Here is a 13,240-nt window from a genome sequence, read left to right on the forward strand (position 1 = left end):
GGGAGGTAATAGGACAATAGGACATTCCATGGATTTGAAATAAGGTAAGGCAGAAGAATCAAATTAGAGTGATCTAGAGTCCAGTTTTTGTCTTTTAAAGCATCGGGAAGAATGTGGTACTCTTCCCCCTAACCCCCAGACAGAGGGGAGAAGAAGCTAAGGGAGCTGAATCAATTAAGGCTTGAATTGGCAGCATGATGGTGAGTTTAGAAGTGATGAACTCTTCTTGGGAGGGATATCTTGTTCCATGGCATTGAAACCAGGTGGGGCAGGAGATAAGCTAGAAGGGAAGGCTTTAGGTTGTCAATACACCATGGGGTGTATTATCACCTCCCACATCTCTTCACATTCCTGGTCTTCCTCAAAAGGAAAATTATGAGTTTTCACTGAACATTCTTAAGTTTATAAGGGTGAACCATACTCATGATTAATTGCTTGAGTCTTAATCTTTCATGTCTTTCCCATTTTCATTGGATATTGATTTTGTTGAACTTAAGCTAAAGAAAGCTATTTTTAAAGATCCATTTATATCCCAGGAATTCTTGGACCAAACCCATTCATTTCTGTTCAGATACTGGGATGGTTGCTAGGGAGAAGGAGCACAGATGCTCCTTACCTTTGGGAAGGAGGGGCAGTTTGCTTTTGGTCATCTCCAGTCTACATTTCCTGTGTCACCTATCTAGTATTCTCAACTGTGAAATGAGTTGTTTGGACTAGTTGACCTCTAAGTTTTTGTCTAACTCTAACTCTTCTGTTCCTATAAATTGCCCTTTTCTTAGTTGCAGGGGTGAACATGCTCTCTCTCTCTCTCTCTCTCTCTCTCTCTCTCTCTCTCTCTCTCTCTCTCATCTAATTTATCAACATTAAGATAGAAATGGTTGTCAATAGTTTAATGTACTACTTACCTTTCCTGGTGGGCTTTGCACTATTTTTAAAGATGAAAAGGTATTTCCCCAAGAAATGGATATAATTAGCCACAGGATGTTAGACATCAACCAGTAAATAGTATGATATTTGCTTAGGGGTAGGAGCTTTCTCTAACCCTGAAATCATACCAAATAGGTTGCTATCTACTCTGATTCTAACATAAGGTGGACCTTGCAAGTTGGAATCCAGTGATTCCTCTTCCTGACCCAGTATTCAATGCTTAGTACCCCAAATGACTCTGGAGTAATTTAAAATTATTTATATTAAAACAATCTTAAAAACCTATCTAACACATTAAATTGTTTTGCATTCATCTGGTTTTGAATAAATTAATTTCAACTCATGAAATGTCATAACAACTTTTCAATGTCTCCCTCTAAGACTCCATCAGGATTCTTTGTTTGTCAATTCATTCTTTCTCTCACCTTTCCTCTTACATGGTTGCATTAAGTATGTTCCCCATTCTTCTGGATCTGCCTTTTCCCCTGCTGTTGCATTATTAAAGGTCTTTTAGACTTCTTTATATTCCTCATACCTGTTGGCCTTAATTGCATTCTATAATTCCATTATGGTAATATGCTGTAATTTATTTAATCATTCCTTTATTGGGGGTGTATTTTAGTTGTTTTCTTTTTCTTATAATTACAAAAAGTGCTGCTCTGAAATTTGCTGATTAGATAGCTGTTTATTTTTGATAACACCTTTGGAGTACAGTGCCAACAATGATATTATTGGATCAGAGTCTTTTCTTAGAGTAGAGTCGTGCCCTTCTGAAGGAGAGGCACAGCAATATTCCTCTAATAGTCTGATTTCCCACACCTATGCTAACCCACTCCTGAGAACTCCTCCGTTCTTTGACTATTGACCCTATACCCAGGAAGATGCCTTCTGGAAACTCTCTCCAGACAGACACAGATCTCCAAAGGAAAACCTGCTGAACCTAAGGGCAAGCCATAAGAATAGGGCGAAGGATGGAGAAGATAATGTATGGCTTGTCTGTGATGGTTTTCTTCCTCTTTGAGTCTAAGGATCTTCCTCTTTACTCATCTGGCCCAAGCTGTTCTTAGGATGGTTTGCCAGTACAATCAAGGGAGCAGGGCAAACACAGGTGATTTATGGGCTCACAGGAATTAGATCTTGACAGGAACCTTACAGCTCCTCTGGACTAACTTGCTCACTTTATAGATGAAAAAACTGAAGCCCAGGGAATTGGAAGTGATGCACTTGTAGAAGGTCACACAGATAGTGAGGGGTAGTGAGGATTTAAGGCCAAGGACCCTGACTTCAAATGCAAATGCTCTTTCCATACTCATGCTTCCATGAAGTCCATTTCCCACAGGCTCCTCTTCAAAGAGAATCCGATCATAACATCCAATTCCTATGGAGACTGTGACTCTCTTTAGTCCTCTTTGAGAAAGGGGGAAAAACTGGTAAAATGGAATGATAAAACAAAGCAGCCCATTTCCTGATGCTACTAGAAGCAAGGAGTAAGTATTTCCATGCTTTTTGCTCAGCCTGTGGGTGTGTTTCATTAATGTTTCAACAAATTAATGACTAAATAAAAGTCAGCATGATGGCTCAGGCACACATTTGTAATTCATATTAATGTTCTGCTGCTCACCGTGCCAAATGAACTAATGTCACTGTCTGCCCACTATTTCATGGCTGATGTCAAAGCTTCCAGGATAGCAATCGAGCAGTGCTCGGGAGGAGAGGAAAGAAAGGCAGGGAGAGGAGAGGGCCAGGCTTTAGTCTCTCTGCTCACAGCCTCCTTAGTCCTGTTGGCTCCCAGCAGAAGTAAACATGTTGATTAGAAGGAGGGACGTTCTGCTCTCCAAGCCTGGCTGGACAAAACCCACAGCATCGTGATGCACGCTGAAGCTTGACTCACTGTATGCATTGCCTGAATACCTCGCCCCCTGGTTTAGACCACTCTGACCTTTATGTTCAAGGCCTTTACCCTTCTGGTCCAGATGATGCTCAGGAAGTCCTAGCACCAGGCTTTGCCTCTAACCTCCAGAAATCGCTTTTGTATTTGAGAATCACGAATCACAGCATTGGAAGGGAGGAAGAGGCACTGTGAAAAGAGTAAGAGCTCGGATTCTCATCTATAAAACCAAGAGACTGGACGAGGCGACCTCTAAAGTTCCTTCCAGATCTAGATTTTAAGTAGCAGAGCTGGGTCTTCTGACACCAAGCCTTATGTCCTTGTCACAGTAGTCTCTTATCTGCAGTCTAAAGGGGTCTGAGTGAGCCCTAGACCAATGAGCATGCAGTGGGCATCTAAAAGATGCACCCAATACCTTATTGGCAGAGGAGCCAGATTATCAAATGCTTTCCTTCATAACCTGGCTTCCTGGTGGGGTGTAGCAGGCAGGTCACGTCATATAACTGTCCCCAGAGCGTTTCTGGATCCTGCCAGAGGCATGTGAAATATAGAGAGCATGGAAGTAGCTTGGCAGCTGGCAGACCTCTCTCCTTTTCCCTGTGATCCTTAATACAATAAGCAGATACTAATCTCACACACAATCCTGTCTCTGATATCCCAGCCAGATGTTTCATCTGATAAACCAAAACTAATTTACTCGAGAAGCAGCAGGCAGCAGCTGAATTAGAGGCCTCCCTGATCCTATTCTCAGCCTGTTCCCAAAGGACTGAGGTCTTGGTGGAAAAAAAAAATCTGTAATTTGCTAACTATCCATTCCACTAATAAGGCAAAAGCTTTACACTGAGTAAGGGGATGGCACGCCTAATTCACAAGATTTTGAATCTCATCTCCTAAAATGGAGCATGAGGCCACTAGAGATGAATCATGATGACAAGAAGACCTTTGACACTGCTCTATATCCAGAAAGCACTTTTGAGTATATTAGTTCATTTGATCTTTATAATCCACTGACCATATTGCCCCCAGAAGCTCTTGGTGGGCTTGTCTTACCCACTGAGATGTATGATAAATCCAGAAATGGAGAAGCACACACATATATGTGAGAAAATGATTTTTTAAAAAAGATTGTATATTGTGTTTCCCCTGTCCCTTCCCACAGTTCCTGAAAGAAGGCTGCAAATGAAGGGGTAATAACATAACATCCTTTTATAGAGGTATATGGAGAAAGCTTCCATTCCTGAATTAATAGAAAAAAGAAACAGGCTTAGTAGTGAACATGAAGTCCAGTCATCCCCATATATTTTCTACCAGAGGCAGCAATTTTACAGGTCGGGGAATGGGAGGGGGTGAAAGTAGATGTGAGAGTAGGAGATATATTAGAATTAGAAGCAAATAGCTAGAAAATCTGCAGGGCATTTAATCAATAAAAAGAATGCATTTGGGTTGTACAAATATTCTACAGGATCAATTCTGCTCCCCCCACCCCCAAGAAATATTTGTTTCTTTACAAAGTTGCCATGAGTGCGTAGGGGAACATAAAAGCCATGATAAACACCTTCTGAAAAATATGGAAACATCCCTTTCCCATTTCTCATTGCAACTGTATTCTCCACTTACAGCGAGGTGAGGGATTTTAAGCCCTGGAATGCATCTGGTGCTATGTCGGATATCTGATTCTTGCTGATGTCTCTGAAAAACATTGATGGGGTGAAATAAGAATTTAGGTTGTAAAAGCATAGAATCATTCATAAAATAGTAATTTTAGGAATCTAAAAGCAAGGTATTTGAGATGAGTTAGACCCATAGAACTCATTTAACCCCCACTATCTTTTTGCAGCTGGGAAAACTTAGGCTCTCATGACATAGCAGAGCCTAGAATTGAGATTTCTGTATTTCTAACCCAGGAATAGAGCATCTAAGTGGCACAGTAGATTGGGCTGGGGGTCAAGAAGACCTAGGATCAAATCCAGCCTCAGACACTTGTGACTCTGGGTAAGTTTCTTAACTCTGTTTGCCTCAGTTTCTTCATCTGTAAAATGAGGTGGAGAAGGCAATGGTAAACTATTTCAGCATATTTACCAAGAAAACTCCAAATGGGGTCATTAGGGGTCATGAAGAGTCAGAAACAGTTGAAATGAATGAGCAAAAAAGCCTAGAACTCCTTATTACTCATTTCACAGACATATTTACCACATAATGATTCTCCTGATGATCACCCCTCTCCCACTCTCTGCAAACCCAATGTACTTTCCCCAGACTTCCTTCCCAGACCTGAATAAAACCTGAAACAACAAGCCATCTGAGCCAACCAAAGCACCTTATTAGGTGGAATCTCTGGACTATGGAAGGTGGGCAAATAAAATACACTGTTAGCCATAAACACACATGTACCTAGAAGGAGCTGCAATTCTGAAATGTGGTTTGGAACTGTTTTAGCTTTTTTATTTTCTAAGCCCTGTGAGCTGCAGAACCTCTCCAACATTTTGAAAAAAAAATGCAAAAAGAAAGAAAATCAAAAAATTGAGTCCCTCACTTTCTGGGTGACAAGACCATAGGAAAGATGACATACCTTAGGAATTTCCTACTGGTACCTGGCAAACAGTTTATTCTGTATTACTGAGTGAACATGGACTTGGGCCAGAACCATGCATTATAAAAGGGAACTCCTGGGGGTGGATGCCCCTTCTTTGTTCACAGACTGACAACTCATTAGTAATTTAGAATTTTAGGAATTTGGTTCCATCACTGAGAATCTAAATGATTAGCAAGCTAGTGTGGGTCAGTAACAGTACTTGAACCTTTCTGATTTCAAAGTTAGTCTTCTCTCCATTACCCCATGTTGTTTTGTGCTTAGGGCAGTGCCTGGTACACAGTATATAATAAATGCTTGTTGCTTGGCTTGAATTTCTCATAAAACATCAGAGAAAGAAGAGTATTTAGAGATGACCTAGCCCAACTCTCTCATTTGACAGACAAAACAAAGACTTAGAGATGCCACTTGTTCCCAAACATATAACAAGTTACTTGGGTTTAGGCCTCTAGCTTACATAACTATTTCTAATACTTAAAGATATAGAATTCAATGATGTTATACAGTTTAGAAGGAGTCTCTGTCACCTCTGACCTGTATTACTGCCAAAGGCCTCCTAGCTAGCTTCTTTCCCTCAGGTCTTTCCCCAAACTAGTCCATCCAGTACCTTGCTGCCAAATTTCCTCATGCATTTATTTCTTTGATATCAACTCCCGTGGCTTTTTATTGCCACATCACAATCTGTCCCTAATCTATCTATTCAACCTCATTAACCTCATTGGACATTTCTCCCTATCCCACACTCTGTGATTAAACCTAACTGGCCTTCTGTCTTTACTTAATGCACAATCCTCCATCTCCCACCTCTGTCTTAGCATTTGGCTATCCCCCACCTCTGCTCATCCCCATCGCTTCCTAACTACCTCCCAACCCTGCCTGAAACCTACTCCCTCCTCACCTTTGCCTCATCTTCCTTTAAGATATAGTTCAAGAACTATTGTCTACAGAAAACTTTTCATTCTTCAAATCGCTAGTACTCTCCCTTACAAACTACATTGTATTGATTTTGTATTTATATTTATTACGTATCTATTTATTCTGCACATACATCTGGATGTGTCTTGTTTCTTTTATTAGAAAGTAAGCTATTTGAGAGTAGGTGTTGTCTCATTCTTTGTCTTCATATCCCTAGTGCTTGTATTTGTATCCCTAGCACAAGCTTGGCACACATCAGTTGCATAATAAATGCTTGTCGATTTATTTATTTCAATTATGTCCTTGAGTACCAGCTTCAGGTTTTGCTAGCGATCCTTTACTCAAGGGGAGTTTTCATTTCTAAGAGTTGCTTGTATTGGAAACTAGTTGTGGGACTGGCCCTGCTAGGTTGGGACATGTAATATTTACAATGATGCTCTAACACTTCTTTTCTTTAAAAGAAAGAAAATCCATTTTCTTTGCTTGAGTGTGAATTAGGAAAGAAGATAGTTAGGACCTCCAAGGGTCAGAGAGATGGAGAGAGGAACACAGTGAAGAAACAGCATCCTGAAAATGGTTTTCTTCAAATGGGAATGTCTAAAGCTCTTTGGTTCTCTTAAACATATACAGTTGGTGCCTGGGGTTGGAGTCCTGTTGGGCATGTTTTCCTTTCCTTTTTTTTTTAAACCATTAAAAGTACAGGACAACCAGTTTTCTATCCCCTTCCTTCTGTCTCTAATTGGAAAGATACTGCACAGGTTCAAGCTTCTTAGCTACTGTCGTTCAGCTTATCCCTTTAGCCAGTGAGATCCTCACTAACAAATCCACAGATGTATTTGCAAACTCGCCAGCTTAAATTGAGATTTTCTTTAGTTTCTTCTTTTCACAGAAGAGTCTTAGGAAGTGAATGCACCAGGATTATCCTAGCCCTTCCTCCCTGAAGCACTAGCCTTTGGTGTGATGGGCTAGCAAGTCATTATGGATACATTAGACTGCCAAGAGGGGATGGATCCCCTGTTGTCTTTCTAATACCTTTAGTTAGGATGGGCTGATGCTGGATGACCCTTGGGATGCAAGTTTCCTCTCTATACCCAGCCTGGAAACTTGATATTTAAGTCCTATCATGAGAGTTCACATCAGACAAAAACATTCAGCAAACTCCTCTAGATAGTAGGACATTCTAGGGAGTGGATACATGATTTGAAGTAAAGGGAATGAGACCAAGAAAAGCAAAAATTTCAGGGTTATAGAATCAGAATTATAGAGCTAGATGGAATCATAGAGGTCATTTAGTCTAACTCCCTAAATTCCATTCCATTGCTAATTTGACCATCAATTATAATATCAACAATGTGCCAAGTACCATGTTGCAATCTAGAGGTACCAAGACAATAATGAAACAGTTCATGACCTCAAGAAGCTTATATTCTATTGAATTTATAGATAAGGATACTCAAGTCCAAAAGGATGAAATATCGCTCAGATGAGTTCCCTAGATTCTTCCATGTTCTTCTATTTCAAGAATAACCTGGCTGTGTAAATAGACTCATTAGACTTTCTTCAGTTTCAAATGGGAAACAACACTGCCTTGTACTCTTCTCATGGTCCTGCCTTCTATTTCCTATATCTTTTCTCAGAAAATCTTACTTGGAGCTAGACTTGCCACTGGGAGTAGGAAGGCGAGATTTTATTTATCAAGAGGAAATCTTCTCAAAGACAAGGAACATGGTGTACCAAGGTCATAGTATAGGTGAAGCTGATGTTTCCCCAGATAATATACTGAAGAGTATTCATCAGATGTGGGCAACAGTCCTCAATTAGGAGTTCCTCTTGGTTTTAGTCTAGTCTATCCACTAAAATATTTGGGAGGGAAATAAGGATGAGAGAAAACACACTTGGAATGAACTTCCTTATATCAGGAGACAGGTTGACCTGAGTTCAAGTCTAGCCTGAGACACTTAGTAGCTGTGTGATCCTTAATCTCTATTTGCTTCAATTTCCTCAGCTGCAAAATGGGGAAAATAATAGCATCTACCTCACCGAATTGCTGTGAGATATTTTACTGCACTTATCACGATGCTTGGCATATAGTAGTGCTATATAAATGTTGGCTATTATCTGAGGACAAAACTTAATAATGCTATTCCACTAGTAGTGTTTAATTATAAGAGAAAATATATAATTATAAGAGAAAATAAAAAAAATTATAAGAGATGTCAGACTCTTAACCTCTTTAGTGATAAGTCCTCCCTATTCAGAAGAGATAAATAGATCATCCTTGAGCATAATAAGGACAAGACATGATCCAGTTTACGTTTCTACCTGCTTATTTTCTGCCCTTGAGGGTTAGAGAGGAAACAAAAGGAGTAAAATGAATGAAAACACTATCTGAATCAGCTTAAAAAAAAGACACACTTCTTGGGCAAAGGAAGGAGACTCTAGCAATCTGAATTACATATAAATTCATTGTCTGGTGATCTTCACTGCGCCCTTCTGCACCCAAAGGGTCTCCCTTTAAGAGAGGAAATGACAGAATTTTCTACTTTCTAAGTCAGTGGGCTGTGACTGCCTAGTTATTAGGCCCCCAGGATGGGGCCCATCATTAGCGTGGGACCTCACTGTTTCAGCCACTGAGGTTCTGGACTAGCAGCCAGCCATGACTCAACATCATTGTTCAGTATTATGTCTCAGGTGGTAGAAATAGTAGTACAACTGTTACCACCTGGAGGGATGATGGCAATGATGAATGGCTAGATAGTGATCATATTATTAATAATAGGTGATATTTAGATAACATATTAAGGTTAGCAAAATTATTTATAGACAATGTTTTCATGAGGTCCCTATGAGATTCAGGCCCTTAGAATAAATGTTACAGGAGTTATTCTTTCCATTTGACGGATGAGCAAACTGAGGCTGAGAGAGGCGTACAGGACTAGACATGCTAGCAGTGCTTAGAGTGGCAATAAAATGGATTCATGATAATAACAATAATAATAATTGACATTTCTGTAACACTTTAATGGTTTACAACAAGCCCTGTTTGTGCATAAACATGCCCATATATTGTTATAGAATCAGTTAAGTCACATCCAATTTATGACCCCGGTTAGGGTTTTCTTGGCAAAGATACTAGAGTGGTTTGCTATTTCCTACTCTAGCTTATTTTGCAGATAAGGTACTTGAGGCTCACAGGGTTAAGTGACTCATCCAGGTGTGTCCCACAGCTAATAAGTGTCTGAGGTCAGATTTGAACTCATGAAGATGAGTCTCCCTGACTTCAGGACTAGCACTCTATCCACTGTGCCACTTTGCTGCTTATATACATGCACATATAAATACACACATATGTACCTACATATCTCTATCTGTCTAAAACCTTATCCTATGCACAGCACTTTCTTTATACATTCTATCATCTCGCCAGGCATGATACTTGTAATCACCTCATAAGGCAGGTACTTTAAACATGCTTCTTTTTCTTTTACAGATGAAGAAACGGAGGCTGCGGGCTGTTTAGACTCGCCTCTAATGACACGGCTAGTCAGTGTCCGAGGTGGGAATTCTCCTGATTCTGGGTCCACCACGATGGGCTGACTGTCCCTCTAAGGAAAGTGGTGACGGTCATGGCAGTTTTATAGAGGTGTCTGGGAGGACGGCACAGGCACCTCTGAAATTCTGACTCTGGGCTTGCATCATCAAATCTTAGTGGCTACTCTAGGTCAGCTTCTGGATAATGCAGGACTCCATGTCCCTCCCCCATTTCCCTGACACACACTTTTTGTTTTCCAAATAATCTAAGTCTGATCAGACAAGTTTTCAGGTTCCAACTTCAGTCCAAAGTCTTTCACAGTCAGCATTCCTCCTCCCAGCACACAACGCCCCCTCCTCCATCCACCCAAGCTTCTTTCAATCCCAAGAAGGCCAGGCTTGAACCCAAGCTAGTCCTGCTACCCAGGCAGATTCCAGGCCCTGCAACACATCACATCATCAACAAAGTAAGCCATCTCCCAAGGCCAAAGATGGGAGCAGACAACAGGTCAGTACTCATTTCAGTCCCTCATGAAAGTCCAGGTATAGAAACTTACATCCTCTTTAGCTTCTTATATTGGGTGAAGGCTCCTGCGGGGATGGCTTTGATGGAGTTCTGTTCCAGGCGTCTGAAAAAAGAGACCAATCAATCAATCAACAAATTAATCAACAAATAAGTGTATTGAATGCCTACTACAGGCATAGACTCAGTCCTAAGTGGGGGTGACTTAGGGGATACAGATGGAATCCTTAACCTCAAAGAGTTTATAATCTAGTTGGGAAGAGGAAATTAGCAAGTGTGAAACAATTAAAGAAGAAAAATAAATTCAGAGTTGCGTGGCATACATGAAAATGTGTGGCACACACTAAACCCATAGGGTTCCAAGAGGCAGGCCAACAAGGACTAGAGCAATGAGGGAAGGTTTCATCAAGAAAGAGGCGGGCCTTTAAGGATGGGTAACAGGAATAGTTAATAGGAGAAGAGAGAGTATTTTAAGTAGGAAAACCCTCTTTTTCTCTCTCTCAAACACACAAACTCAAACATATCATACATGATAAGAATTACATATGTTTTTGGGTATGGACCCATGATTTTGCTGTCACAGGAACATCCCCAAACTGACTTAGCTCCTTACATATCCATCATCTCTCAGCAATCTATAGTTGCATAGAGTTGTTCAGGGCTCTGATAATTTAAACAACTTGTCCAGGGTTACACACCTAGCCAAAAGCAGGATTTGAACTCAAGCCTTTCTGTCAAAATTGCTAGGGCTCTAGTCGGAATTCTGAGCTGTTGTTAAAAACACAGATTATCTGAAGCAAATTTTTGTTTGAAAAAAGAATGGAAAGGAGGAAATATCTTTCTTTAGGAAACTGACTTTATTTCCTATTCAGCAATGTTGCCACCTCAAGTTTTCCTTCAACAAGGTCCTTGAAAATCCCAACAATTAATTGACATGCTCTTCTTGACATTGATTGAATGAATTGCTATTGCTGAATGAATAAGTTGAATTGCCAGCCTTGTTGATTCTCTAAGAGGCAATACATTGTCAGGGAGACTACGTGTCCTGATTCACACAGGGATGGTCCAAGAGCTCTGGCTCTTCTTGATAACTGCCATGACACTCTCAGTCCTGGACCTAAGGAAGGCTGCCTTTGGACCAGGTTCTCTTCCCCCTAGGAGGAAGTGGGGGTTTAGTTCTAGCAAACACCAGTACAGATTTCCAGAGAAGTCCAAGATACCAAGAAAAGGAATAAAAAAGAGACTTGGGACATGTCTCCTCACCAATAAACCACATTGCTGTTCTGTTTAAAAACAAAACAAAACAAACGAACAGCCAAACTGAAGACTATGCTGTAGGCAAAGTCATTGATTCGTTGACTGATTTTGTTTACTCCTTTGTCTTGGCATTTGTCTAGACACAACCTAAATATCTTCTAAGCTTTATGTCTGATTTCCTGATTCTGTTTCTAATCTCCTGGGCTGATTTTCAGGGTTAAATTACTTTCTACCATGAACTGGGGAAGGAAATGGCAAACCATTCTGGTATCTCTGCCAAGAACACTCCGAATGAGGTCACAAAGAGTCGGATACAACTGAAACGACTCCACAAGGACAATAATCCAGGGCTCCCAAGGCTAGCTGCTTTGGCCTCTGATAGCTCTGGGACTAGTATCTGGCTTAGCATCAGAACCACCATCCAAGGTGGAAGTCACAGTCACACTTCCTTTACCACCCCTGAACCCACTGAATATAGGAAGGGCTGGAAACCCTGGAGATCCAAGAGCTATAGCTTCCTCAGATGGGAAAGGGCTGCATAAAGAGAATCAAATGTGCCCATTTTCTCCATCTCGCCATCTCTGAAAGGCCGCTGCATCACCAAAAGCAGGCACAGTGGGAAGGCTGCTAGAAGAGCTAGGGAGGGAGCCTGCTTCCATTAGGGTTGATGGATGATGCCTTGGCCCAGACTAAGCACGGAGGATCCCATCCTAATCAATCTCACGTCTCATGAAGGTGCAAATCTTTTTATCACCTCCTCATTTGAAGCTTGTGTTCCCTAAATTCTCAGTGTGGGGGAGGGAAGGGAGGAGACACAAAATACTGAGGAGGGGAGCAGATGAGGAAGGCACTTCCCAGTCTGCATAGAACCATCCTCCATTCCTGGCAGTGATGAGATCATTTGTCTCAAAGAGTAATCCCCACAGCGGAGTGGGGGAGACAGTTGTATTAATTTGTACCTCGGCTATCTCGTCTTCATTGGGGGAAGAGAGTATTTGTTACTCGGCCTGCTAATGGAGCAGTTTGCCAGCAATTTTCCCATTTCAAACAACATCTCAGTCGCTAATGCGTAATGGTTTGTCAGGCCTACCCATAACACAGACAAATCACTCTCGAGGCAAAAGAAAGGGGGAGAAAAAGGGAAAAAAAAGAAGGGCAAGCAAGAGGAACATCAGTACTGATAATTCTTAGCTGTCGGATGAATAGAGTCTACAAATGAGAACGCCACGGTCTATTAACAATGCCTTTGTGCTTTACTTGAGAGGTGTCAGAAAGTGTCCTTTGTTGTATCTGTGGTCTCCCATTGACTGAATGGATGAGGGGAAGCTGGAAGCCAGGCCTACCTAGAGCGGGCAGAGGGAACCTGCCTTCGGGGGTAACAGGGTCATCTGGAGGTACAGAGCAAGGGCAATAAAAAGGCAACACCTATAGAAGGTGCAAAGGGGTGAGATGACTTTGCAGATGCAGCTCTCTAAGGATTGTGCCATTTTTTCTAGGGGTGGGGAGGTTTGGTAGGGCTTACCTAGCCAGTGCTATTGTTCATTCAGCTGTGTCCGGCTCTTCATGACCCATGGACCGTACTGTCTATGGGATTTTCTTTGCTAAGATA

General features: G+C 41.3%; 1 protein-coding gene across 3 annotated transcripts in view; it reads right to left on the reverse strand.

Moving 5' to 3' along the window:
* The window catches only part of SLIT3 (slit guidance ligand 3), an 821,799-nt gene that overhangs the window by 155,105 nt on the left and 653,454 nt on the right, over positions 1-13,240 (reverse strand). For all 3 annotated transcript variants that reach the window (XM_001380272.4, XM_056811560.1, XM_007473987.3), the window contains 2 exons: positions 10,409-10,480; positions 4,433-4,504 (listed from right to left, as the gene is read on the reverse strand). In XM_001380272.4, coding sequence (XP_001380309.1) covers positions 4,433-4,504; positions 10,409-10,480 — 144 coding nt within the window. The remainder of the gene's footprint in view (positions 1-4,432; positions 4,505-10,408; positions 10,481-13,240) is intronic.

This window comes from Monodelphis domestica, chromosome 1, assembly GCF_027887165.1.
Source record: "Monodelphis domestica isolate mMonDom1 chromosome 1, mMonDom1.pri, whole genome shotgun sequence".
NCBI lineage: Eukaryota > Metazoa > Chordata > Mammalia > Didelphimorphia > Didelphidae > Monodelphis > Monodelphis domestica.